The 27,841-nt window shown below is 51.5% G+C and overlaps 9 protein-coding genes across 9 annotated transcripts; 7 read left to right on the plus strand and 2 right to left on the minus strand.

Annotated features, from left to right (window-relative positions):
* PtrM4_075530 (uncharacterized protein) lies at nt 1-1,413 on the plus strand (the record flags this gene model as incomplete). The annotated part of the gene is made up of 1 exon (XM_066106193.1): nt 1-1,413. The coding sequence occupies one exon, from the start codon at nt 1-3 to the stop codon at nt 1,411-1,413; it is 1,413 nt and encodes a 470-aa protein (XP_065963131.1).
* A 434-nt stretch (nt 1,414-1,847) lies between these two features.
* On the plus strand, nt 1,848-3,521 carry PtrM4_075540 (AtoA, Acyl CoA:acetate-3-ketoacid CoA transferase, beta subunit; the record flags this gene model as incomplete). The annotated part of the gene is made up of 2 exons (XM_066106194.1): nt 1,848-2,587; nt 2,636-3,521. 2 exons carry the CDS (start codon nt 1,848-1,850, stop codon nt 3,519-3,521), a joined length of 1,626 nt encoding a protein of 541 aa, XP_065963132.1.
* Nucleotides 3,522-5,169: 1,648 nt separating this feature from the next.
* On the plus strand, nt 5,170-6,884 carry PtrM4_075550 (UhpC, Sugar phosphate permease; the record flags this gene model as incomplete). Its single annotated transcript, XM_001940521.2, has 5 exons — nt 5,170-5,303; nt 5,362-5,517; nt 5,573-5,747; nt 5,803-6,665; nt 6,767-6,884. The coding sequence occupies 5 exons, from the start codon at nt 5,170-5,172 to the stop codon at nt 6,882-6,884; spliced, it is 1,446 nt and encodes a 481-aa protein (XP_001940556.1).
* A 373-nt stretch (nt 6,885-7,257) lies between these two features.
* On the minus strand, nt 7,258-9,067 carry PtrM4_075560 (putative histidine acid phosphatase protein; the record flags this gene model as incomplete). Its single annotated transcript, XM_066106195.1, has 6 exons — nt 7,258-8,543; nt 8,592-8,717; nt 8,764-8,779; nt 8,852-8,865; nt 8,915-8,927; nt 8,978-9,067. 6 exons carry the CDS (start codon nt 9,065-9,067, stop codon nt 7,258-7,260), a joined length of 1,545 nt encoding a protein of 514 aa, XP_065963133.1.
* Nucleotides 9,068-9,718: 651 nt separating this feature from the next.
* Nucleotides 9,719-12,223, plus strand: PtrM4_075570 (PPR-2 domain containing protein; the record flags this gene model as incomplete). Its single annotated transcript, XM_066106196.1, has 1 exon — nt 9,719-12,223. One exon carries the CDS (start codon nt 9,719-9,721, stop codon nt 12,221-12,223), a length of 2,505 nt encoding a protein of 834 aa, XP_065963134.1.
* A 4,631-nt stretch (nt 12,224-16,854) lies between these two features.
* Nucleotides 16,855-17,982, plus strand: PtrM4_075580 (Tymo-45kd-70kd multi-domain protein; the record flags this gene model as incomplete). Its single annotated transcript, XM_066106197.1, has 2 exons — nt 16,855-17,089; nt 17,138-17,982. 2 exons carry the CDS (start codon nt 16,855-16,857, stop codon nt 17,980-17,982), a joined length of 1,080 nt encoding a protein of 359 aa, XP_065963135.1.
* A 4,991-nt stretch (nt 17,983-22,973) lies between these two features.
* PtrM4_075590 (uncharacterized protein) lies at nt 22,974-23,633 on the plus strand (the record flags this gene model as incomplete). Its single annotated transcript, XM_001940527.1, has 1 exon — nt 22,974-23,633. One exon carries the CDS (start codon nt 22,974-22,976, stop codon nt 23,631-23,633), a length of 660 nt encoding a protein of 219 aa, XP_001940562.1.
* A 347-nt stretch (nt 23,634-23,980) lies between these two features.
* Nucleotides 23,981-24,602, plus strand: PtrM4_075600 (uncharacterized protein; the record flags this gene model as incomplete). Its single annotated transcript, XM_066106198.1, has 2 exons — nt 23,981-24,524; nt 24,580-24,602. 2 exons carry the CDS (start codon nt 23,981-23,983, stop codon nt 24,600-24,602), a joined length of 567 nt encoding a protein of 188 aa, XP_065963136.1.
* A 551-nt stretch (nt 24,603-25,153) lies between these two features.
* PtrM4_075610 (ProP, Permease major facilitator superfamily) lies at nt 25,154-26,979 on the minus strand (the record flags this gene model as incomplete). The annotated part of the gene is made up of 4 exons (XM_001940529.2): nt 25,154-25,566; nt 25,614-26,159; nt 26,216-26,369; nt 26,419-26,979. 4 exons carry the CDS (start codon nt 26,977-26,979, stop codon nt 25,154-25,156), a joined length of 1,674 nt encoding a protein of 557 aa, XP_001940564.2.
* Between the last annotated feature and the right edge of the window lie 862 nt (nt 26,980-27,841).

A 27,841-nucleotide genomic window follows, 5' to 3' on the forward strand; every position in this document is an offset into this window, starting at 1 on the left:
ATGACCGCCATCTTCTTGCCAGAGACCTCCGCCCTAGCTAAAAGACTACTCCTGCACCGCAGGTTTCTGGCTGAGCAGGTAATTATCCGCAAGTACAGATCTGTCGAGATTGTGCTCGCATTCATGGTGAGTATACCCTGGATGCCTCCAGGATCGCACGCGAGTGACGATGACACGAGCCATTACTTAGCTACAGCTCTGTCTATTGCGCTGGACCTTATGCTGGACAAGGTGATTACGCCATCCACCTCGTTTGAGCAGGAATTTGTCCGGAAAATCCCCAAAGCCGAGTGCCTCAACGCGAGAAAGGCACTCGCCATGGATGGGTTTGAAGATGTTGACCCGACTTCGGAATGGGGACAGCGACTTCTTCGTCGCAGAGAAAGAGTTTGGATCGCATTGTTCGTTTTAGAGCGAGGTGTATGCCTAGCGCGTGGCCGCAGCTACTGCGTCCCAAAGACATGTCTGATCATGTACAGCGACAAATGGCACTATCATCAGTACGCTGACGTCCAGGATGGATCGCTGGTTTCCATGGCCGTCTTACGCCGCGATCTCGACGACCTTTTTGCTGAAGTACGCACTCGTTGTGACAATTACGGCCCAGACGAAGGAGGCTCCAAGATTGCGCAAGAGATTGACAGATCCATTGAAGACTTCTTCGACAACTGGTCTAGAGCGTGGCCTTCAGTCATCAGTGATCCGGAGAGTAAGAGTTTACCTCCGTATGTTGAAATATTGGTCACGCACACGCGACTCTCAACATACTCGATGCTCTTGAACCATCCGAGCGCGCCTCCGGAAGTCAAGCGCTCATTCCGCAAATCAGCACTATCTTCTGCGCTCAATGTAATGCGCGCAGCTATCCAAGGCGAGTCGCGTCTGAAGTCTATGCCGAATAACACGGTCACGATGATCTGCTTTGCTGCGAGTGTAGCACTCGCTCTGAGTGCACCTGTACCTGAGGCAAGCGGCAATAAGAAGAGCCTCGCCCCAAGTGTGCGACATCTTATTGAAGATACTGCAACGGTCTTGGAACGTATCGGTAGTAAACCTAGCCACCGAAATGGCGCATCACTTGTCTACGGCAGGTTCTTGCGCGTACTAGTCAAACAGGCACCGGATATCGACTCGAAGCCTTCAGTGCCTCAGCATAGCCCTGCACTATCAATGGCAATACCAGCCCTCCTATCCCCGGCACACGTCGATGGTGCTTCGCCGAACAATCACACAGATCCCGTCACCGGTTACTGGTCGGACACGCTTGATTTTTCGGCCATGTCTTACAACGAGGTCAATGAGACGGTGACTAATTCGGATCTCTTTTCTGCAGCATTGCTTGACCTACCGTGGAGTGATAGCAATCCACTATGGACGGATTGGATGAGTCTGCCAGACTTCAACTATCCGTAAGGTTGCCACTCCGCCTGGCGGGTCTCCAAAGAACTACGATACTAGCCATATCACGTAGGCTTAATTAGCAACATTTCATTGCCGGTAAACTAGCTGTCACAAACGACCGACGAATCTTCTCAAGGTCCGCCTGACGAGACGGAACGGACGGAACTCGTGGTCCTGGTGGCGCGTCGGCACTCGCTCGGCATGTCCAGGGGAAAAGGACCCCGCTCCAAGCTCCCAGGTCACTCGATCATCGGCAGTTGATTTGATGCCGACTTTCGCAAGATGCATGACGTTAGAGCTATGCGCGGTTGTCGCATGCGCTCGATGGATTTTGTTCGGCATTCGACCGCACCAATCTCAGCCCGAGTGTCAACAAGTCGGTGCTTGTTCAACTTCCTTAGCACTTTATATGGGCTGAACTTGCTGGTTCGCTTCCCTGCCTCACAATGGACTCTTTACCTTCGTCATACCGGCTGCTCGCAGCTCTGCCTTCACGATTATGTTCTCGACGACCAATTCCAGCACAACTACGAGCCGCGCGCGCTCTCCCACCGCGATGGCAGCTCATAGGTCAATTACGAAGCATCAGCAAAAGCGCACCGACGATCGATCGCTCCAAATCAAAGCTCTTCAAAGATGCAGATGAAGCAGTCGCAGATGTACAATCAGGTTCCACAGTCTTGAGCGCTGGTTTTGGGTTATGCGGTGTCGCAGATACGCTCATTGGAGCTATGCAGAAACGTGGCCCTCAATCGTTACATTCGTTGACTGCCGTCTCGAACAATGCTGGCATTGAGGACAAGGGAGGGTTGGCACTACTCACGAAAAGTGGGCAAGTGTCTAAGCTCATTATAAGCTTCCTCGGAGCCAACAAGGCTCTGGAGAAGCAATATCTGAGTGGTGGCATAGAAATTGAGCTGTGTCCGCAGGGTACGCTTGCCGAGAGGATACGAGCTGGTGGTGCGGGCATCCCAGCATTCTACACACCAACAGCCGTCAACACCTTACTACAGGATGGACAGATTCCTGCAAAGTTTGACAAGGAGGGCAAAGCTATTGGTTTTGGCCAGAAAAGGGAGGTTAGAGAGTTCAATGGCAAGAAATTCCTCATGGAGACGGCCTTGACTGGGGATGTTGCAATCATTCGGGCGCACAAGGCTGATGAGGCTGGGAACTGTGTATTCAGGTAGGGAAACCTTCCATCGTTTTAGGTAGCTGCTAACCGTATTGATAGATACACCACTAAAGCCTTCGGTCCCATAATGGCCAAAGCCGCGCGCCTCACAATCGTCGAAGCTGAAGAAATCGTCCCAATCGGTACTTTTGACGCAAACGACATTGATCTTCCCGGTATCTTTGTCGATCGCATCGTTCCCTCTACAGCCCCCAAGCACATTGAAACCAAGAAGCTTCGCAGTCCAGCTGCATCAAAAGATACATCGTCGAAGAATGAAGCTACAGAACGTCGCGATCGAATTGCCCGTCGCGCAGCAAAGGAGCTCAAGCAGGGTTACTATGTCAACTTGGGTGTCGGTATCCCCACAGCCGCTGCATCGTTTGTACCCGATGGCGTCAAGGTGTGGCTACAAAGCGAGAACGGTATTCTAGGCATGGGCCCCTACCCAACCGAAGACGAAGTCGACGCAGACATTATCAACGCCGGCAAGGAAACCGTCACACTCCTGCCTGGCGCCTCAACCTTTGACAGCGCAGAGTCGTTTGGCATGATCCGCGGCGGCCACGTCGACGTGTCCATCCTCGGCGCCTTGCAAGTAAGCGCATCGGGCGACCTGGCAAACTACATGGTCCCCGGAAAGGTGTTCAAGGGCATGGGCGGCGCTATGGACCTAGTCAGCAACCCAGACGCTACAAAGGTGGTTGTAGCCACAGAGCACGTTGCAAAGGACGGGTCAAGCAAAATCGTCCAAGAGTGCAAGCTACCGCTCACAGGAGCAAAGTGCGTGAGCACTATCATCACAGACATGTGTGTGTTCGAGGTCAACAGGAAACGCGGTACTTTGACACTTACCGAGACCGCACCTGGTGTCAGCGTGGAGCATGTCAAGGCGAAGACTGATGCTACGTTTGAAGTCGCACCGGATCTCAAGACCATGGAGTGAATATTGAATTAGACTTGACGTATTTTTAACTACATATATATCATAGAAGGTTTTCGCTATCTTGCATTGCGTCCGTCACTTGTTGGGTGCAGTGGTGTGGTGTGCTCCACCGACCGGTGCAGATAACGCCAGCGCCTGTTACCGTGTCGTCGTGATGGTGCAGTATGCAGTGTGCAACAAACATCAGGCCAGAGCGCCAACGCCCTCCGCCGCTGCAGCAAGCATCATCCTGCATCCCTCTTATCGTCGCATTGCCTTCACTTTGCTCAATCTAGAACCTGTCACCGTGACCGCGCAAACTCAATCTCAAAATGTGTCCCGGGCTGACGGGTCTGCGCTACCACTACTGTACCGGTACGTATCGTGCGCGCGAGAGAAACGATAACGCTATTTGTACCAAGCATGTTGATCGGTAAAAACAAGCAAAAGACTAAGTGTGTACTTGGAAGCTTGACGTCAAACTCCGAGGAAAAAGAAACGTTGTCATTGTTGTGGGTTTTGGGGTGGGTTTGGAGCCAAGCGATGGACAGTGGTAATTGTGGGTTTTGGCCGGATTGGCAGATGGGGCAAAAAGGCTTCGCAAAGGCTTCGCAACGACCTCGGGCCCTGCCCAGCGTAGTGTATTTGTGAAGTTTGCGTTTTGGGGAAAGCTTGGCATGCTTGAATTGGATGTTTGTTAATTGATTGATGGTTTTCAGCTTATCAGTCAGCCTCAAATGTATTCTCACAGTAGTGTTTTCGACGCCAGCGCCCACACAGTAATACCTCTTACCTAACCTACCCTACCCTACCCCTCACAACACCCTCACACATACGGCAAGATAAGCCCATCATCCCTCTCCACACTCATGCCGTCCGTCCCGCCCAGTTCTTCATCATCCCGTTAATAACTATCGGCACCAAAACAACGTCCGGCAACCCCAAGCAAGGCTTATCCCAAACTAAGCACACGCACAAGCAACCAGCCGATCACTTAGCACATCGCGCGTGCAAGAGTAATGCAGCAACCTAGCATACATCTGGTAAGGAGGCGCCGCTGCAACCGTTCAGCTGCTACCGGGATAAGGACGTGTGTGGCCAATGAACGTGGGTAGTGGTACGGCCGTGCGCTGGGCCCCATGGGGTCGGGAGAGTCGGGAGGGGGGTAAGATTGGTGGTAGTGGCGGGCCTTGGTTGTCGGTCGAGTTGTGCGAGTCGTATGCGTACCGGTAAGTGGTGGTAGGTTTTTGGTGTTAGCGTGAAGTGGGTGGAGTGGATGTGGGAGAACTGGGAAGGTGGTGCGTGTGGTGCGGAGATGTTCGGTTGGCGGCGTTGGAGGCGTGGGCTTGGGGTATATAGGTTGGGAAGAAGGAATGTTGTCTGTCCGTGGGCAAAGGTACTAAGCTTTGGCTTTCTGTCATCTGGTTTTTCTTGGTATCCTTGGTCATCTGGGGTGCTTTCTGTCGGATTGACAGGTTGACGCGGTTCGCGTTTTTCTACACGTACGCTGCTTACACACTCCGTTCCGTTGGTTGTTTGTTTATTTGGCGGTGTACACGGCTGGCTGGCTGGTTACCTCGACGTTTTTTACTGCGGTTTCTCGACGACAACGACAAAAGAGAAGGCTGACTGAGTTGCGTCACAACGACGCAGACAACGAACGACCACTATGAGTTTTGCGCAGGAGAAAATGCACCAAGATGAGAAGCTTGAGCTGGCGAGTGGCGGTAGCGAGCAATTGGAAGCGGGGTTTGGAGAAGACAGCCACCTAACGAAGACATTATTATACAAGATGGATTGTCGGTATGCTTCTACGTTCCGCTCTACTGTTGGGTTGAGGAGCTGACAGTGCCGATTACAGTATCCTACCCGTCCTTGCGCTGCTCTTCCTCTGCTCCTTCATCGACCGTACCAATGTCGGGAATGCGAAGATTTTGGGGCTGGAGAAGGATATAAATATCAATGATCACCAGTATTCTATTGGTCTTTGCGTGTTTTACGCTACGTATATTGCGAGGTTTGTTGAAGTACACGTTTGTGTTGGTTGGATGATGGACTGACAGGTTGTGTAGTGAACTCCCATCGAACCTGTTACTCAAGAAGGTGTCGCCGAAGATCTGGTTACCGCTTTTGACGGCTGTCTGGGGTGTGTTGACAATGTGTTTGGGTTTCGTCAGGAACTTTGCCGAATTTGTTACCGTTCGCGCGTTGCTTGGTGTAGCTGAAGGTGGTTTGTTGCCGGGAATGGTATGTATACCCACATCACACACATACATGTATTCTTCTAACACTTCGTTCCTAGGTCCTCTACCTCTCCCACTTCTACCGCAGACAAGAACTCGCCCTCCGCATCGGCATTTTCTACACAGCCGCCTCTCTCTCCGGCGCCTTCGGTGGTCTCCTCGCCCGCGGTCTCAACGCCATAGGACCCGCCGGAGGCCTCGAAGGTTGGCGTTGGATCTTCATCATCGAAGGAATAATCACCGTCCTCGTCGGCGTCTGCTCCGCCCTCTTCCTCCCCAACTCCATCGAATCCGCACGATTCCTCTCTTCCACAGAAAAAGAACAAGCCCGGCTCCGGCTCGGCGCCTCCACCACCCACGAGCGCTTCGCCTGGTCCGAGATCAAACGCGGAGTCTTCAATGTCCAAGTCTGGCTCACAGCCTCTGCCTACTTCGCCATCCTCTCCGGCCTCTACTCCTTCGGCCTCTTCCTCCCCACAATCGTAAACAACGGGTTCGCCAAAGATCCTAACAAGGCTCAACTCTGGACTGTTATCCCCTACGCCGTCGCCTCTGTCTTCACTGTCATCGTCGCTTTGCTATCTGATCGCCTCGCCCTCCGTGGTCCCGTCATGCTGTGTACACTCCCCGTTGCCATCATCGGGTACGGTGTCATTAGCCAGTCTGCCAACCCCAAAGTTCAGTACGGAATGACGTTTCTCATGGCAACGGGCATGTACGCCACTGTCCCGTGTATTTTGTCCTGGAATAGTAATAATAGCGCTGGTCATTATAAGCGCGCTACTACTTCTGCGCTGCAGCTTGCGATTGCCAACGCGGGTGGCTTTGTAGCGAGTTTCATCTATCAGAAGAGTGAGAAGAAGGATAACTTTCATCGGAGTCATAGGATTATTCTTGGCTTGCTTTGTGCGGCTTGGGTTTTGTAAGTTCTTCTTTATTCCCCTGATTTCTTCTCATCCCTTACACTTCCTTCTTGCCTTGTTGGTATTATCACAGAGAATAGAGTGCTAACTGGTTTAATAGGATCGCGATGAATGTGGCGTGGGTGTGGAAAATTAACAGGGATAAGGCGAGGGGCAAGTACGCGGAGTTTGAGGGTAAGGGCGATGATAGGGATCCTGAGTTTATTATGGTTATGTAAACGACTTTGACATGAATGCAATGAAAGGCGTTTAACTGGCTTTCACTAACAACTTTCTTTGAGAGAATGATGGGTTATAAATTAGTGATGTATACTAGACACGTGTTGCAAGCATCAGAAGACCCGTAGATGGGTAAAGTGTATGCGTGTATGCTTTGTGTTCTACGTGTATGTGTGTATGCTTTGCGTTCTACGTGTATGAGTACGTCTATATGTTCTATATCTCAATATTGACTCTTTCCCCGTTTCTTCGTGTGTATGTATGCGTAAGTTGGCGACGAATATCAACTTGGTGACCATAATGCAACATCAAAGCTGACCATTTCTCCAGACAAGATGACAGACATCTATACCCCAGTCCAAGTCCCCCACTCTACTCAAACCCAGCAGGCTCAGGCTTCTCGGGGAAAGCAGGCGCATCAAGTCTAGAAGTGCACGCGGTCTTCCAGTTCTTAGGCGTATATTTATCCACAATAGCCTTGAAAGCGTCGAGTGTACAAAACGTAGTGTCGCCAGGTAGATGCTTTCCCTCTGCCTTGCATCCTGGAATCTGCATGACCTTGTCGTTGTACCGTAGGCGGACGTAGTAATTGTTGAGTTTCTCGCGTTGAGCCGGTGACAGCTCTGTAATAGGTTTGCGGGCTATGCCTTCAGGAGCGGGACTGGAGTTTGACGTCTTTGTGCTGCCAAAGAGGGAGGACCACCAGCTCTGACTCTTGGAAGCGGGATTTTGATCTGGTAGAGAGGGTAGTGCGAGGTTATCGCTGCCTCGCTTCCTGAACATTTCAACGGCTATGTGGGACGTAAATGGGGGCCATTTCTCGCCGTCAAAAGCACCCAGCGAGGTCAGCATGCCGGCTAGAGTCGTATCGTGGCATCCGGACATGGCAAAGCGTATGTCAGTTTCACCGCCGCGGCCTTTGCCCAGTTTTCCGTCTACGCCGCCGACTTCGACAATGCCAGAGTTTCCATTGTGCTCAACGCAGCCGACCATTCGGGAGGTGATGTCGCCCATTAGACCGCCGATACCGAGCATACGATATTCAGAAGACTCATTATAGCCCTGGTACCACTCTTCGACGGCGATCTTATCAATGATTGAGCGTGCCTTGGGGTCGTAGAACTCCTTTGGCAATTTGGTCTCTGGGCCATGAGCATCGGTCGCGTTTAGGGTATCCATAATGCCAGAGAGTCTTGGGTGGGAATCCACGGCTACCTTTTGCTCGCCAGGCATCCATTTGGAAAGAACTTTTGTGAGATAACGCATATCATCCGTGTCATTCCACTTATCGGCTGCACGTTGTGCAAACGCACGGCTGAGTTGAGCGAAACGCCTACAGCTTGCGTCATTGGGGAACAGTGTTTCGTCTGCAGGTGTCCTGGTGATGATTGTTGGAGGAGGAAAATCAGCTGTACGTGCAGATGGTGGGTAGAACCCCCAAAACGCTTGTTGAACCGATTCCAGAGCACGTGGGATTGGAGTTGCACGCAGGTAGATCATGTCGCTATCTGAAATGAGTTTCGGCATGAACTTGAGTTGGTCAACGTATAGGTGGCGTAGGCGTTCCCCAAGAGCTAAAGTAGTTTCTCGGCCCTTGTCTGTAAGTTCACCGGGTTGGCATATGGCATCGAATTCGCCCATAGGGCCAGATGCGATGACTGGGAATCGTTAGTATTTGCGGCGATGAGAGGGGGAGGCGAGGGTACCAGGTCCATCGTCGGTGCCAAAGGTTTCCAGTCTGCGTCGGTACTTGAGCTGGTTCCATTTGGAAAAGTCCTTGGTGTTTAGGATTACGCTTGTCAATTGGCGGGCAGAGTTGCAGTAGGGCCAGTCTGTATGGTCAGTAGTTGATCATGATGGCTGCATTGGGTCGCATACAAGGCGGTAGTCCAGTCTGTGAATTTTGTTAGTGGTTTAAATAGAATGGAAAGGAGTTGAGGCTTGCATTCTGGAATCGAGGAGATACAGGGCTTCTTTCGCCTTTGTGTCTGTCAGTAACTGGGTCGTGACACGCCAACGAGAAACTGACCATGTCGCATAAGCTATTGCGGCGATTAGTGGTACTCTACCACAGCTATTCGGGTAGTCTTACAATTTGTACTAGCTGCAGCTCAAGCTCCTTCGGATAAAGCTTCTCGAGCTCTTCCTGCGAGTAAAACTGTCTCGGTATCAAGGTCGTCATCTTGGTTTTGTCCAATCGCCCGATCTACAAAATTATAATAGAATAATAAGCCACCAGGCTCTCCGTACTCGGTTCAAGCACGGTGATCAGTCGAGTTGGAGAGTCATTCTTCTGATCCGTGATGAAAGTTGTCAGTCACGTGCAACTGTGGACGTCATGGCGTTTCATTGGCCGGCGTAATTCCGCGCGATTTCGCAAGCCACCAGCACAACTTTTGACTGCGCTCTTGTCCAGCAAAGTACTTAGGCAGTCGCTAGTTGAGCCTCACGTACCTCGCTCATACAGCTAGTTGCGCAAATGGATGTCTGATTCGCTACTTTAGGTACGTAAGTAATTGCGCTCAATTGCGCAAAGTTCGTACAGTTGACCAGCCAGCAGTATTCACACATCGCGCCCCCCGAGACATATCGAAACACTATGCTTAGTGCATATGTATGTCGACAATGCCGCATACGCCTTTCACGACGCATTGGCGTTGTCCCGCGCCCACAATGGCAATCTCGAGCCATAGTTTCGCTGAAAACACCAACGCAACAAGGTGGTGTTGAACATGCACAAGAGGAGGCGCAGACACAAGTTCGGGACCAGGAAGAGGGGGCAATGCCAAACTTACGGACGCACGGTCTTGTACGAGGCAGCCGGTATTCGGGTATGCTTCAGGATACAAACATCACTCCCGCCTATACTGGCGAAGAGGGCCAAGCAGCGGATCAAGAAGGGGCAAAACCTCGCTCATTACGACGAATATTGGGTTATGCTGAACGCATTAATGTGTCCCTGTTTAACAACGTAGATGTCGCCTGGAAGATGTTCAACGAGACCTATACTGCAAGGGATTGCAAGGCCTTGACCGACCCCCCTCAGGGCGATGTGTACTTATTGGAGCACGGCCGAGTTTTTCAACATGTCCTTCGCGCAGTCACCAAGAATTTTGCTGCAGGTAAAACAATAACAGTTACGCCGACCGCTGTGCTCTTCAGATATGCACAGCTTGGCCTTCTTCGCCCTGAGTACTGGACTGAGCCAACCGTGGAATATCTAACATACGAAGTTATTCGGGCCATGTATCCAAATCCGCCGACGCCTCAAAGAGACTTGCCTTCGTTACTCAATGAACTGCTTTCCGTTTGGAAACTCTTCTTCCAATGTAATGGGCCGAAGGAAGATCCTTTGAATTCCATTGCTTCCGATTGGCAGCTGACACCTATTGAAACACTCCCGGCACGATTTGACACTCCATTGTTTGGCGGGCGCCTGCAGACTTGTGCGCCAAAGTACGCCATCGGCGCGAGATTAGCTTTTTGTGCTGCATATTTGTATGATGTGGCGGAAGGTGTGGATGAAAAGACACGCCAGCAAGCCTTGCCTTTTCTGCGTCTTCTCGAAAGATTACTTGCTGGCTCAAGGTTAGACGGAAATTTCGTTCGTTCTGCGCGATTCGAAGAAATGCCAGAAGATATCCAAACCCAGATCAAGCAAGCGGTCTTCACGGTGCCAAGGAAAGCAATGATCGCCATTGGAAAATCGGGCGAAGCTATAGGTCCACAGGCTACGGATGATAAGAACGCTAACTTGATCGATTTCTATCTTAGGAGAATAGCGCGCGCAGTTGAGACTAAAAGCTCACCTGTACTACTGGATGGTTTGTGGAAACAGGTTGAAGAGGCATATACCAAGGACGGCAAAACTGCGATAGACCCTTTGATATACAACAGCTTCCTCTCTGGGTATCTGGTACTTTTCAACCCTCATCGCTCGATCGAGGTCTGGAATCACATGGTTGCAAATGGCGCTGGACCAGACATAAGATCGTGGGTTGCTCTTCTCGAAGGCTGCGCACAGGCAAGGGACCTGGAGGGTCTCAATGCAACCTGGACACGCATGCTCAACAAAGGATTCGAGCCAGATAACTATGCCTGGACGACGCGCATCAACGGCTTGGTGAGAAATCGACAAGTCTCCCAAGCCCTTGCTACGCTCGATGAAATGGGCAGACGGTGGCTCGCAGCCGAAAACCTCGCCAATCCATCCAAAACAAAAAAAGACACCATGAAGCCGAGCAAGGCAGTCAACACATGCACAAAGCCTTCTGTCGAGGTTGTTAATGGTGCCATCTCTGCCCTAGTACAGCTGCCTGCACGTGCGATGACCTATCAAAAACGTCTGGAATTCGTTCAAAAGATTCTAAGCTGGTCCACAAATTTCCAGATTGTACCGGATGCCATTACCTACAACTCGCTGATTCAGCTGTACCTGGGTGTGGGAGACAAGCGCACCGCTTTCATGCTCATCGCGCAGATGGAAAAACAGGGCCTACAGGGAGACGCCGCCACACACAATATGCTCATCACGGCTGCTTTTGACAGCAACGTCTTTGATGGGCTATCGGAGCAAGAGCAGACAAGCAAGATTTTGAAGATTTTTGACAACCTGGAAGAGTCCGGTATGCAGGCAAACCACTACATCTATTCCACGGTAATTGATCGCCTGCTCAAAAAATACTCCAACCATAGCGGCGTTCGTGCCATCATAGAACACATGACAGCTCGCAGTTTTACCCCCTCGGCGCATGCATATACGTCCATCATCACTTATTACTTCACGTCGAAACCAGCCAAGCTAGCAGAAGTCGACGCTCTGGTGCATCACCTTTTCACGGATCCCTACGCAGCCAAGGATCGCGTCTTATTTGATCGGCTAATCGAAGGCTACGCGGCATTCAATGAAGTGGGCAAGATGATGAGCGTTCTTGCGCGCATGTCTAAGGACGGTAGACTACCTGGCTGGGAAGCTCTCACTGCTGTTGTGCGCGCTCTAATGCAAGACGGCGATCACGAGCGCGCGCAGGCGATTGTCCGCGACGTTGAGCGCGGCGAGGGTGTTGCCAAGGGCGGTATTTTGGGTGACGAACGAGGCCGGAGAGGTTTCATGGCCATGGTGAGGGAGTATGGACTTGGGGATGAAGACCAGCGCATGGGCGAATTCATGAAGAGCCCGGGGCATGAACAGGGGATAGGTTACGAGCAAGGTGGAAATATGAATGAGCAGCAGCCACCTGTTGCTGACACTACGACTACAGAGTGGAGGGGCGATGCTGGGACTCCAGATCAACAAGAGGGACTGGGCGAAAGAAGCGGAGATGCAAGACCGTACTAAATCTCCAACAAAGAATACTGTAAAATATGAAAGAACTGTTACACTATAAACATACATATCAAACCAAATCAACCTTACGCCCACTCATCTCAAAACCCAGCTCTCGTATCTCTAAACCTCTTACCCACCCCGTCCCCTGCTCTACTATCCTCCAAACCACCCTTCCACTTCACCCACACACTCCGCATGTTTTGTCCCGTTTCCAAATAGCATGTCCTACCCACTCACTCTATCCCCAACTAGCGGGGTTTCGCCACGCTATTATCACGGTCACCAATATCCTAATCGAGCCAAAACAAGGCTTTCTTTTTTCTGTGCATGTGCATGTTGGGCGTATGACCGTACTGTAAGCGCGGGGGTACAAGACGTGAGGCGTGGTGTGGTGCAGTGGTAGTGGTAGTGGTGCAAGGGTGGGGGCTTGTCTGTACGGTATGGGATAGAGAGGGGTGCGTTTATGCGTTGGATGTTGTTTGTCCATGGTAGGTTGGGTGATAGTACCGTGGATGTGGGTTCCTCTATTTGTGATGTGAGGTGATGTGATGTGAGGGGGAAAAGTAAATATGCACGAGTCAGTGGTTTGTAGGTTGGTTGGTTGGTTGGTTGGTGAAGGAGGGGGAGGAGGGGGCGTTGGAGGAGACTTTGCATGGATATGTCCAAGTTCTGATACTGTATCAAGGTGCTGCTTCAGTATACACTAGGTATGATGGTCATAACAGCATACCTATATAACAAGCGCACACCACGACGCCATCACGTGTGAAAGCCTCGCCTCGCCTCACCCTTTCCCACCACCCTCCCCAGCCCTACTTACGTAGGAACAGAAATGCATTAGAAACACAATTATTCAGCCTCAGCTCACATGCGCTGAACTGAGACAGGACACAGACACAGAAACAGACACACAAGCGCGCGGTCTTGTCTGTCTCGAGCTTTGTGCGCGCCTGTCTCATGTTCTCAACAAGTTTTGTCAGTGGCAGTCGAGTTTGTTGTGCATGCGGCGGATACGATGTGTGCTTCAAGCTTGTTTGCGACGGGTGTGGAGAGAAGAGGGGTTAAACGGGGGACAGCAAGTCAGCCAACGTGCGCTTGTTGTTCATCTATGTATATACGTGGATGCTGTACACAGTGCAGTACATACAATTTGCACCGCAGATTCAAGCTTGTACCTACCTAATGTAGGTAGGCAACCGCGACAATACAGTACCACATTAACAATTGCAATGCATGCAGCGATGATGCCGTCTTCTAGAAAACCGATGCGTGACAAATTTCTAGAAGATGGTGCTAGGACCATCGGGGTCAGGGTGCGGTTTGGTCATGGTCATGGTCGGGTCCCACAGACCCCTTTTCCCTCTCTGTTCTCCGTCCGGTCCAGCAGCGATCCAGGAAAAAACGCCTAAACGGGCCGAATAACTTCCCTATCAAACTGCACATCACCACTTTCCCGTCCTAATTGGCTTGTCCAGCCTGCCAACCTGCTCTACGGTACCTACCTTGCCTGTCTCACAACGTTTGTGACATGTTGGTATGTAGGAGTTGGCGCCGGCGCAATCTCGAAGGGTCGTCGCGTTTTCTCTCTCCACCTATGTATGGCCCAAGACTTTCAAGTCCGGGAGAGTTTCTCAAATTCTGTTGGCGACATTCTTTTCAGAGATTAATAGTGGGTTAGCTTACTGGACCGGTACCTGGAAGGAAGGATCCGGGAAACGAACTGAACGGCCGCTGATGTCATGTGACCGAGGGACCGCCTTCGGGCTAATATCGCGCGGAAGGAGCCGGCGGACGGTTGCGGGACCAGCAGCACGGCAGCTGGAAAATCGCGTGACGTGCCATTTTGTTCGCTGGGGGGGCAGAATAAGGTTTGGGACCATGATGTCATTGTCTTTTTCTTCTTTTCTTTTTTTCTCGTCTCGTTGCCCTGACTGACCTGGTGAGCAAAAAGTCTAGGTTGTTGACGCGGCGGCGCGACGTGTTCCTGAACCAAAAATAGTAGTCGTGAACTTCTTTTACTGTTTGTGGGATGGTGAAATGTGTTATTATTATCTTCGTACCTTCATACTTACCCCTCACCGCCAGGTTTTTTGTCTTGGCTACAGGAATTTTGTTTATCAGGAATGTGAGAGAGGATGAGTGCATTTGTGCCAAGGAAAGTCAAGAGGCGGTTTGCTTGCCTTTGTCTGACAGGCCCAGGGCTGAGGGTTCGGAGGCATGGCGCTTTGGGCGAGGGCCGATGTAAGCCCGACGGTTAGGTATTACCCTCATTGTCAGAGGGCAAAGGATGCAGTGATCGATGCCAATCTTTGTTCCCCAAGTCTTGGGGGCTCGTAGCTGGGGAGTCGAAGTGCAGTTGGAGAAGGGGGTGACGCGGCTTTTGGTGTACTGCACCAAGCGTGAGACTTGTACCCAGTGACAAGTGGTTACTTTGTGGCGCAGTGCAATCCTTCTTGACATAGGGCTGGCGAAATAACGGGTATCGTGTCAATTGAGTGTACCAAAATCGAGCTCAATGCAGATGCAGATAGACAGGGTCTGCCCAGTGGGTGAGCTTGATAATCTGCTTGTGCAGAAAGTAGATTCGCCGTTCTTGTTGGCTGGAAGATGCCGACGGGGACTAGGCAGTGACAGGTTTGATGTGTTGATCCAAGACGAGCGTTTCGCAAATGGGGCATCGAACATGGCAGAGCCAGTGGTACCTGCTACGCTGTGGAATGTGAAGCTTTCATGATGCTGACTAGGCTGATGGTGTCGACAGCCGCAGCTTGCCGGGCTCGCGATTGGGAAAGAGCGAGATGAGTGATGGAGCTAAGACGGAGGATGGTAACTTTGTACGGGCTTCCGGTATAGTTTGGAAGCAGTGATGCTGACGGACGGGCTGTACATGTCAATGTGTGGGCTAGTTGGGGCGCATATCACTCTGGTGAGTAAGAAGCTGAGGCTAGAATTGAGGTGACTACGAGGACCCGCATGCAACTGCTGGATAGATTGAGCCGGCCAAGGCGTCGTAGCTACGTATTTGTGCCGTATAACAATTTAATGTGCCGGTGGACGAATAAGCAAATATACAGGATAATGGTTGTCCACAAGGAGCAAGTCTGCACTTAAGCACAGCCTCAGTGGTGGTGCAGGCTGGCGTACTGTGATTGGCGCGCACGGCGTTCGGGGTCGGTCAGAGGCCGCCGACGGTGCATGAAGTGCGTAATGCGGTAGAATGTAATGCAGAGGAAATGGCTCACTGTGTCTCGGTGTGCCGCGGGTAGACAGCGTCCACATCCAGTGTGTGGTGAGGGAGACGGCGCCGACGTCGCAACAAGAGATATCATGGCAATACATTGGCCAGGTATTATGCTCGCAAGGGAGATAGCAGTGATGCCGAGAAGGTCAGGGGGAGAGCTTCTTGGCCAACAAGCCGACAAGTGCTGGGCAGTGATCGCCCCACGGCTGACCAACCGGGTTTAACCTGCTTCTTCTATTTCGAGAGGGGGCGACTCCGCCTCCATGTGAAACGCCTCCCCGACGGAGGGTGGGCCCACGCAGAAGAAGACGTTGAGCACCCTCATTCTCCATCGCTCTGCTCATGCCCTCCCATACCCTTCATTCACCACGCCAAACTCGATACACCTCCCCCCCCTATCCCGCTTATCATCAACCCAAGACGCTCTCGATAACAGTTTCCCGTCGCCCAACAAGTCCGGACATATCGGCACAGCCACACTTCCGGCACACCCGGGATCACAGACAAGCTTACGACGACTTTGCAGCCGCCTAACCGCTCCTGTCAGGCTCGCATTGCCCGCGATACAACATCCCAAGACATCCGCGAACCGGCCGAAAGACTGCCCCAAACAACCGGCGGCCACTCTCGACCAAGTCAAACAAACAACATGGCTACCGCAGTCCAGTCTGCGATGACCATGGCGCCATTCAACGGCCACCCTAACCAATGTGTCGACCCCAACGAGTTCTTCGACTTTGGACAGATGCCCTCGCCCACACAACCTGCCACACTCAAGAGAGAACAGAGTACCATTTCAAACATCAACAGCCCTACTAGCACAAACATCGACGACGACCTCCAGACGCCCGCAAAGCCTAGCCACGAGTACGAGCGCTTCAAGCAGCAGACGGGCCTCCCCTCGGGCTCCATTGCCGGTCTCAGCGCCGGGTACAACCCGGGTTTTGCTGCCTTCTCGTCCACTGGTTTGGATGAGTACGCCATGATGGGTGGCGACTCCACCATGGACGGCACCTGGGGCAACGGCCTGCCCATCGACGTTGGTATGAACATGGGAATCGACTACCGCCAGAACAGCTTCGTCTACAGCGAGGCCTCGCAAGACGACTTTGTCGACCCTAGCGCCATCACCCAGGACACGCACCAGCCAAACTCAAACGTCAGGGTCTGGCCCGGTATGCATCAACAGGCTGCCCTCGCCAAGGCAGCAGCCCAGCAACAACAGCAGCGCGTCGCCGCTCAGCAACTAGCCCACCAGAAGCAACAGCAAGCTATGCAACAACAGCAGCAGCAGCAACAGCAACAACAGCAACAACAGCAGCAGCGCAGCCGAGTAGCGTCCACCAGCCACGCCGGTCGCAAGACGGCCAGCCCTCTTAGCGACGCCCACACCGAAGAGATGATCACGCGCGTCGTCGCACAGATCCGCGCTGACAGCCAGAACGCCTCATCATCTATGCAGGACAATAACCAAGGCCTTTTGCCCCACATCATTCGCGCAAAGAAGGACGAGGAGGACATGGACGAGGACGAGAGGCTGCTCGCTTCCGAAGAAGGAAAGAAGCTCAGCTCAAAGGAACGCCGCCAGCTGCGCAACAAGGTCTCAGCTCGCGCCTTCCGCTCAAGGAGAAAGGGTAAGCACCGCCGTTTCCAAAATAAGAAACACTACTAACAGCCTCTAGAATACATTGGCCAGCTCGAAGGTGAGGTCGCCATGAAGGTCAACGAGGCCAACGAGCTCCGCACCCAGAACCGTCTCCTCATGGAGGAGAATGCCCGTTCGCGCGCCTTTATCGAGCGCCTACTCCGCCACCAGGCTTTCACACCCTTTCTCGAGGAGCTCTCGCGCGACGAGTCCCTCCAGCTCAAGGCGCCCATGACATCGATGTCATCATCGTCGGCCCCCGCCCCTACTGCCCCCGCCCCCGCTCAGTTCCCTCAACAGCAGTTCAACGGCATGGCACAGGGTGAGAACACCCAAGTTGGCATGACCATGGTCCCTGAACCCCAGATTGACTTCGCCATGCTCAACATCAACAACAACGCCAACGCCAACAGCTGGGGTGTCAACAACGGCTTCAACTTCCAACAACCCGTAGCCTTTGCCGTCACTGAGCTGCCTGAAGGCCCCGCCAACCCTCTCGATATCGAGGCCATGTCTGGCAAGGGATACAGCGCCCTCTTCCATGGCGAGGATGATGCCCCAGCTGAGGCCAAGGCCGGCTACCCTGTCATTGAGCGCCCCGCCCAGTCCACCCAAGCTGTTGCCACCATTGAGGAGACTGAAGAGGAGGATGAGGAGTACGCCCTCTACTTCTCTTCGCCCACCACCATCGCCGCCTCTGCCCCACTTGAGGACCAAGAGAACATCTTTACCAACCCCGACAAGGCTCTCGCACACTACTCATTAGTCATCTCTGAAGAGGCCAACGAAGCGCATCTAGCAGACCGTCTACAAAGGAAGATTGCCGCCATGAACACCGTCATGCAAAGGGTAGCTGATATGACATCAATGCTCGACTCATAGTTTAGGCAAGAGACGTTATCTTTCTTCTACACACACAATTATCTTCCCACGCTTGCAACAAAAGACGTTTTTATATAGCCAGCGAATGCGGGTTGCAACAATTTCTTAGACTGTCCTCCACCATGATTGTACGATTTCCTTTGTTTCGTATAGAGATATTTTTTCAAAGTCTACTTACCCACCTGTCGTACTGAACTCCTCACACACAGAAGACTTGGTGGGGTCCGCCCACCGGGAGGCAAAGCAAGCAAGCGTGCGTTTCTATTCCATCATATCTTTCACAGCAAGCGGTCAAAGCGGAGAAACATTTTGGAAAGCTTTCACTACGCTTTTGCTATGTTTTGGGCTGGCGTTTTGGTGGAAGAGAGGGAAGGAGTGAGTTGGGTGTTTTTTTTGGCTACTGGAAATTTTCTTGTAGATATTCTTCATGGGATTTTAGTCCTGAGATGGCGCGCGGGGCGTGTGCAGGTGGTGATGAAACTATGTAGCCGTAGGTAGTAGGTGTTGAGGATGATGAGAGAGAAAGAATATAGTGTGAAAGTTACTTTTTGTCTGGCTGGCTTGCGTTGTGATGTGATGATGTTATCGTTGGTGGTGCTTGTACGCAAGGCTGGCTGGTGAGATCTCATGCGTCTGCATACGGCTCAAACTTACATGCCGTGTGCGTGTGTGTGTGTGTGTGTGTTGAGATGATGCGAGTTCTATAGCATATATCGTGATATCATTATCGCTAATAGTTATCATTAACAAACCATCACTATGATTACCAATTAACTTTCTTCTCTTTATTTCTCTTGGCTGTCGTTACGTATGACTATGCGCCGAGAATAATCAATACAATACATGATAATACATGACTTGTGGGATATATACCTCATGTCGGTAGTTGGAGTAAGGTTTGGATATTAGGTTTAGGTTTAGGTTTGCATGGTGGGTTTCGCGGAGTGTCAGTTGAGTGTGGGTTCGGGCTTGGTATTCGGTTATAGCTGGCTGCGTTGAGTAGATGGGTTGATGGGCGAGTGTGTGTGTGTGTGTGTGTGTGTGTGTGTGTGTGGGGGGGGGGGGTGAGTTTGCTGGTATGCGAGAGGTAGGGGAGTGTCGGAGGGAGGGAGGGAATGGCTGACAAATGGCCTGACAAACAGATGAGGTATCGAATTAAACGGACTAAGATATGGGTTTGTGAGATATGATCTTCTCCAGTAGCCCTCAACCTTCACTAAACAACTATTATCGTGGATATATACAAAGAAAACAACCTAGACCCTCCACTCACCCCATCCCATCCCATCCCATCCCCTCCCCTACCCTCATCTCCCTACACAGCTCTCTCTCTCTCTCATCTCAGTGTCTCACACCCCCCTCAACACCCCCAGATAACGCGTTTCTCGCCGCTGCATGTTGCGCCTGCCATCGTGTTCGTGCAGAGTCGATTGTTGCGCCTTCTTTTGCCGCTACGATTGTTGTGTATGTTACGCCGATTGCTGTGAGTGATGTTTGTTAGTGAGTGGATAGGAGGGGGAGAGGAACGGAGGGGAGGAGAAGGGGGACGGGGGACGGGGGACGGGGATGTGGGGATGAAGGGAAGAGAGGGGGGGAAAGGGAGGGGTGAGGAAGCAACGTACCGAGGAAAGCGGAGAAGGCGGGGAGGAATGATTTTGGTGTTGCTGGCATTTTTGTAGGTTTGGTAGACTCTTCTTTGAGTTGTGTGAAGGGCTCTAGTGAGAGGATGTTGTGTTGACTCGATTGCTTTCTTCGTTGATCAAGGTTCGTGATGTGTTAGACTAAGTTGCCTCAGTATGCAAGAGTGTTGTCGTAGCAGTAAGTAGTAGCCGAGATGTTGTGTAATTGTGTGATACTAATAAGCCAGTACGACATATACTACATCTTTATATAAGAAGCGGAAGAACAAGAAGTAGAAGAACCTTCTCATAACACACCTCTCACCCGCGATTCCGACACCGACCTCATGGTTGCGTGACACCAACACGCCCACCCAACACTCTAAGTAACCCAAGCGCGATTATTTCTCTTGATTAACGACGTATAACGACGTACTATTCACCGCTAGACTCTAGACATCACCAGACACAAAACTACTTTTCCCAGAATAGCGGTTGGTGGCGAGACCCGCGGCGTGGTTTTGTGTGAGGTGATCGGTCGGAAGGTGCCGAGAGGAGCCGATGTCGTACGATTGTGGTACTAGCATCACGAGCGGCGCGGATTGAAGGATTTCAACGGCATACACAGGGTAGAGTTAGTGTGTTGGTGTGAAGAAGAGCAGGTGGGTAAGGGTTGTGAGGAAGGTGGGGACGTAGAAGGTAGGGACGGTTTTAGGCTAGCGTCTTTTTCTAGTATGCAGCGCACCTGACGACGACAACATATTATTGTACTGTGGAGAACCCGAATGCGTAAAGAACTCTACCGCTAAATACTACGCGATGCCAGTATGAAATGTAGCCGCGCAATGCCTACGCAGACCCTACTGAAACCGGAGAGTTAGCGATAGGTAGTGGGTGTATACCACATAGATGTGTAAGTTCTGGCTAGTGGTCGAGGGTCTTACATATTGTGATAGCTTATTAGAGCATAGTACCCCTAGATTGTTAGAGAATAGAAGGTTACTTAGCTTACGCTACGCCTAGTGTAAGGTATAGCGTATAAGCACTCGTATAGTCTCCAAGAGCATGTGTATAGAAAATGGTAATGCTAGGATTAGGCGCAAATATACTCGTCAAATACACCCACCATACTACGCTCGCTTTAATACACCCGCCATATCGCCAGGTTCTCTATACTCGCTAGAATCACCTCACCAGATTCTTTATATCGCCATGTTGCAAGACTCGCCATCTTACCGACCTCGCCATACTACACCCACCATCTCGTCAGATTCTCTATAATCGCTAGAATCTGGCGAGGCGGTTTACTAGATTCGCCCGTGTCGCCCGTGTCGCCCGCCCGTGTCGCCCACATACCGATGTCGCTCACCTGCCAGTGTCGCCAGCCAGTGTCGCCAGCCAGTGTCACTGTGGCGAGATTAAGATGGAGAATCTGGCGAATCTGGCGACATTAGCGACATTAGCGACACGGCGACAGCGACATGGCAATCTCACCATCTTGCCATACTACACGGAGAATACGCCTCATAAGCTTTCATAATATTATCGCGATACACCATCATACCGTTAATGTTTGGGCGGAATAGGCGGGCTAGCTAGTTTGATAGATCCGATTACGCTGCTACGGGAGCGTCGCCGACGTTGCTGGGTACACTGTTGAGGTCAAGTGCTGTGTGTTCGGCTAGTACACCGTCAGATCTTAGACAGGCGAAGTAGTCGCCTTGGTCGTCTGGCTTGAAAATCGCTGGATGGTACGTTGTCGCGTCCGTGGTAAGAAACCGATACGCCGCCTGTACTGTATTCGAGAGGTAGAACCAGATGTTTTGGTGGCCCCTAAACGTCTTGTTCGCAGAAAAGATGGCCGTAGAATCTAACGGTGACGTAGAAGAGGTCGGCGCGTGTGGGCCAACTATCGACGGTCGACATGATCTTTTCGTTGAGTGGTCTGGTAAGTTTACTTATCTTCCATTTAATATTCGTAGCGACGGAACCTTATCGCCAGTATCATTGTATTCCTCGCCATCACTAGGCTTGAAGCGAACGATTCTCTTAGCGCCGCGTATCTGGCGACTTCAAAGGCAGCTCGGGGGGAAGACCATGGATCTTTCTGGAAATCCTAAATCTCGTCGTTCTTGGAAATTAATGCATGAGGAGAGACCTGATAGCTCGAACAAGGTAATTGGGAGAAACTAGGATATGGTGAAATAAAGAATCCGGGTACCAACAAAGAAATGGTAGTGATGAATAGATATAAGATTACACTGACTAGGTTACGTAGACATATGGAGACGACTTCCTAACATCGCAGGATACAACAATGACGTCTAACACATGATGTTCCCATTATGGCCTAATCGTGTTAGAGCATAAACATAGATGGTACCTTACCACGCCGCAATGTCATTGCGGTCGGCTTAGGTAGCGGTTGATGGCGCTTATTTTACGCCCTGAACCATCAGCTATTCACATCTGACGTCTCTTTACAGGCCAGTCAATATCATAGCTTTGGTATTACATCAGGGCGTCGATGTATAGAAGATGGTAGGATCGCCGAGATGACAGGCGATGAGGCGTAGAGGACGCCTTGAATCCGTAAGATCACAAGCTGAGAGGCTCTCCTAATGTATATGATAAGATTTAATAGCCGGAGATACCGATGAGACGCTCTCGGATCATTGGCCGGTGAGCACAATCTCAGGATGAATGCGAGGTTAGAGTGAAAGTAGATATGCACTGGCCCCCTCGCTAACGACATTAGCACTAGCGCCGCCCATCCGCAGTACGCCCTAGGCCTCCCATTCAGATTGCACAACGCACAGGATGTGGCGAAGCAACTCGTAGGCATCCGATACCCGTAACAAGTATCCGAGAAGATGCTCTCGACCTTCCGCGCAGCCATCGCATCTCTTACAATGCCACCACCGAGGCTTCTCTTGGTCGCATCTTGCTCAGTTTTCCTATGCTCCTTCTTTATCTTTTTTGACCGTCTCAATCCCGTTCGCTTCAATATGAACCAACTTCCAGAGTCTAGGATCCTCGGACTCTCACTGACGGCAAGCTACGGCACTGTTTCTGTACGAAATGATGATGGCTCGTTCAGCGACATCGCACGAGTAGATGGAGACCAAAACTATCGAGATATGATGTTTCGGCTTTCATTTGAAACCTCAGCGCATCCTGCGCAAGTCTCCCATTGAAAATTTCTTGATATACGGTAGACTAATATTCAAGTAAAGTCCACCTTACGAGAGTATAGAAGATCAATGGAATGACCAACCACGGCAATGGCTTCGATCTGCCCGAAAGCTCGTCTTTCTTCCCGCATCTCCAGACGTCGGCACACTATCTACTTTGACCCGGTCTCTGGTAGATATGGCAACGAGTCACCCTCCAGCAACAGTAGCTTCTGTTGTGATATCATATCCCGCACTCCCCGGCTTGTACGCTGAAGACATTTCCGATGTTGGCCACTACTTATCGCTCCCTCTGCTTAACGGCAACCATGTTTATCCGCCACGAAGTATCGTTTCAGCTTACGCTGGGTACGGCATGGGCCTTTGCAAATCTTACATTGATGAAGCCCAGTGCAGGAAGGAGGGATTAACCCTTCCTGTACGACCAACGCTCTTCATTGAGTACACATCCACTTCACTGCTTCTTCACTTAGCATCAATGCGCGAGGCTTACGATCTCGCGGATCCAGAAACCTATACATACCCCTACTTCTTTCGTCCGGGCGATCCTACGGATCCAGACTCTGAAAAGAGAATAAGGCAGCTCCGCGTGTGTATCATTATGCTACTTCATAGGCGCTATGCAACCACGGAACCCCCAAAACTCATCACCGTTCTGCTCACTGGAGAATCTGCCACGTCAGCGGCAGCTGAAGCTGTTGATGGAGCTGTCAAGAGTGCAGGTTTTCAGATTGAGTTGTTTGGGCCTACCTATCCTGAGTTTACGGTAGCTAGAGGAGCTAGTGAGCTCGCATGGAGGACTTTCTCGCTTACTTGGCCAGAGCAGATGGAGATGTAGTTTTGCTTGAGTTATAGCGGATGAGAGGGCACGGAGTGGGGGCAGGGTCACTTGAACCCCATTTATCAACGTACGGCCGACATGAGTACTCTCTCATTACCTAAGTTTCCAATGCAAATGAAACTTTTGCCCCATGCGGTGCTGCAATTTACCCTGAGTGCCCACCAAAAAGTGGTAATAGTGGCGTTGAGTACCCTTGGCCCATCCCTATCGCTACCATAGCGCGAAAGTGGAGCATAAAGAATACCACACTCCCATAATGAAATTCCTATCATCACTTTCTCCTACTCATAAATCTATCGCACCGTCAATCCATCCAAATGTCCAACTTCACAGCCCTCACCATCATGGCAGCCGCTACGCTCCCTTCAACGACACCATTCAGTCCCCTCACAGCCACCATCCTCCCCTCAATCTCCACGCCCACACCAACAATCACAGCCACAACGATCACAACCACAACCCCCCACCCCAGACTCCCCACAGACCTCTACCAATACAACTCCCAAGGCGACTGCGCACCCCAACCAGCAGGCTACGGCCCTCACCCCACCCCCGACACCCCAGGCGCCTTCTACGACTCCCCCGCCATCCACTCCTTCGCCTTCCAAGCCCCCATCCCAAAATTCCCCACAGCATACGCCCTCGCCTTCTCCCTCGCCGAAGCCTCATACAGCGACCGCGGATACCTCGGCCACTATGAGCTGGAAGCCTACTCCCCAGACGTCTGCGCCGCACACTGCAACGCCTACGGCAGCGAGCGTACTTCACCTGATGCGTCGCTCGACCACGAACAAGAGTGCAAGGGTTTCAACATCTACTTTGAACGCTCGCCTAGTATTCATCTGGGACCCGAGTGTACGACGGCGGGTAGTCGGACGCTGATCAAGTGTGCGATTTGGGGCAGGGAGTTTCGTAGGAAAGGTGTGGCTAATAGGGGGTATAGGGAGTGGGATTTTGATGTTGTGATTGCTGGGTCGAATGGGTATCATTTGGAGCGGTTTGGTGGGGAGACTGACGAGAGGGGGGAGGAGGGGCGGGAGAAGATGTCTGTGGCATCGAAGGTGGTTTTGGGTGTTGGAGCGGTGGCGGGGGCGTTGGTCTATGGGGTTGGGGCTATTTGGCTTATTGGGTGTTGATGATGGGGCATGTTTGTGAGTGGGGTGAGATGTTTGGGCTGGGGGCTTGGATGGCACATATCTCCGAGTTTAGAGAAGTTCTGTATACGGAAAAAATACTCGGGGTGCCCTTTGAACTTTTAGAGAAGGAAATCATGTCTTGTGCAGTCCAAAAAAGCCTGTAAAAAAGATGTATTAATTTTTGTACCTAGAGTCCCTCAGTTGGGCTCGCGAAGTATTCGACCCTCTGTCGATGCGTCTACCCATCAATCATATACCCATGTCACGCTTGATCCTCTGTGGGCTTGTTTTCATTACAAGCCCAATGCAGTTCCCCATTAAGATACCTACGGAATCCAAATGCATTTCCTTCCTGATGTAAACATATACCTGGGTAATTCCTCACGCTGGGAGATTATCCGCTTTACTGAGACGCCTAACGCCCTCCGCCTTTCTGTCCTCCGCCAGTATCGAGGCAAACTTACTAGCCTTCCTGATCTGAGGTCCCTTCCAGTAGAAGACATAAATGGGAACCACAATCAGACAAGACAGACACGCCAGAAGCGTGGTCGCATACTCGGATTTCTGGGGGCTTGAACCGGCGAGGTTGTTGTATAGCGGTGTAGCGTACATGGCGGAGATCCCTGCAAGGAAATCGCGAGCAAAAGCGTTGCCACCCGTAGCCGAGGCAGAGTATGGTCCGTAGGCGGCGATCATGTAGTCGACGGAAGAGTAATAGATTGCGAAGTTGGCAAGACCGACGAGGAAGGAGAAGATCATTGGCGCTATCCAATGTGTCTGTGGAGGACCCATGCCTAGCCCAAGTCAGTCAAAGTGCGTATAGATATGAGGGCCAACTTACAAGTCCAAGCAAAGCCAAACAAACCAATGGGTTCGAAAAGCGCTAGCAGAAGAAGGGGCTTGAGACGTCGCTCAGGAGACATCCAGTCTGGGCCATTCTTCTTGCGGAGATGATCATCGCGCCAAAACCATGGCCAATATAGGAAGTAGGTAAAGAAGTACGATGCGTTAATGGGAATGAAAGCCCATGCCACGGCCAGGGTACCGAAGCCAAAGTTGTTCGGGAAAGTGACGTTGAAGGCTTCCAGGAAAGTGAAGATCAACGCATCAGAGAAGCCTGATAACAGCGATAGGAACAAGACGATAGGTTCGCGGACGAACATCTCGAAAGGTCGGAGCCAGATTTTGCCCGCCTCCTTGAGCGAGATTCGAGGCTTCTTGAGTTCGTTCGGTCCGTATACGTTAGGGTCTTCGCCTGTTTCGCGACGTCGCTTCGCTTCGCGGTCGATGAGGATGGTGGCTCGACTCTCGGGCATAAAGAAATGCACGGCCTGTACGACAACGCCGAAGATCAATTGGATCCAAAAGTTCCATCTCCATGTGAGGACTGAATGATGAAATGTCAGTCGTTGGCTCGTATAGTAGTGAGAAGGTGAAACCTACAGCGTTCGATCGGACCACCGATAACACCACCAATACTGGTTCCGATTGTCGAGGACAGTACGATAAAGCATAGGGGCCAGTGTTGAGTCTCTGGCTCGTACATATCTGCGATGAGGCCGAGAGTGACACTACCTCCTGCGGTAGAAAGACCACCCTAGATGAAAGTTAGTATCGCATAAGGTCAACATCCGTGGAGCACTTACCAAAGCTCTGCAGACAACAATCGTCCCGAAATTCGGGGCTACCGAGCATGGAATCTCCCAAATGTTGATGAGAAACATGCTGAGCTGTAGAATGGGCCATCTGCCAAATTCCTCGCTCCATGGAGCCCACAGTTCGCAACCAAATGAGTAGAAGACGAGATATATCATCTGCCCAACTCGCGCCGCCTGTGTGCTGATGCCAAAATGTTCCGATATGGGATTGACGGCCGACGGATACACGCTTGTATTAAAATTCATACTGATCTGAATTCCGGCAATGGAAGCCAGGTACATGGCCTTTTTCCACTTGGGCCATGTGTATGCGAGCTTGTCCCAGCATTCCCATTCCCTCAATTCGCGCCTCCCTTCTGCGTCAGGTACCATGGATGGATGATGTACTCCTTGTGGATCGACGGGAATGTCAACGTCGTTGCGCGACTTTTCGTCGTCGCTCACATCGGCCGGTAAGCTGGGTCGGCGCTCTTCAGCACCATCTTTTTCGGAAAGTTGCCGCGAACCGGCTCGTGTGAGCGAAGGGTGCCTGGACTCGCTTTCCGTCATATTCAGGTAGTCTGGGGAGAGAAAGCTGGAGACGAGACTCTGGATGCGGGTTGAGACTTTGAAGTCCTCTTGAACCCAATAAAAGTCCACATTTGGCCTCCACCTCCGGTATGACGTTTGCCCACAGAGTTCGTTGTCGGTGATCTGCCTCCACTCAGAGTGCCGGTCAACGTGGGCTCCATTATTACAAAACCCAGCACGCAGGATATTGGCCTAAAATTTGATGTTGAGATCGGTCTGGGAAATGTCATCGACGATAGGAGTGATGGAGTTTGTGTTGCAGTGGAGCCTAGTATGACAGCATTGTGGTGCTCTTCATCGGCAACGTCCCTGTGGGTCCGACTATGTGACGACAAGCTTCATGTGTGCAGCGAAAAATCAGAACTAGACTGCTTAATCCATGCACACACCCTCTCGAACGACAAAACGTCCGTAGGTCTGCACGCGGCTGAGAATAAGAGTGGGTTCAATGGATTAAGGGTCCCGTAAGTTCAAGCGCTAAGACGCTTTCTGAGAACGCTTCAATTGCTTGGCCTCTTGTCTTGCGTGCGGCGGCAAACATGTCGGCTCGAAGATTCTTCAAAAACTCTTCTGCGAGCAAGCATGCAAAGACGTACGGATGGACGTGTTGTGGCCCATCTCGGCGACCAGCAGATTTCGACGTAGATGAAGTGAGGTAAATCGTTGCCGTCAGAAATGAGATTTGTGATGTGGTCTGGATGGTGGTCATCATACCGTAGCTGACCGGTTGAGGTATAGGTGTATGCGGCTCTGTGGGTGAAAGCTCTTAGCTCGTCCACATGACATCATGGCGCATGGACGCGGAATCCGCCGCGGTTCGCGACTCTAGAACACCACTACG

Source organism: Pyrenophora tritici-repentis, chromosome 3 (assembly GCF_003171515.1).
Source record: "Pyrenophora tritici-repentis strain M4 chromosome 3, whole genome shotgun sequence".
In the NCBI taxonomy this organism is placed as follows: domain Eukaryota; kingdom Fungi; phylum Ascomycota; class Dothideomycetes; order Pleosporales; family Pleosporaceae; genus Pyrenophora; species Pyrenophora tritici-repentis.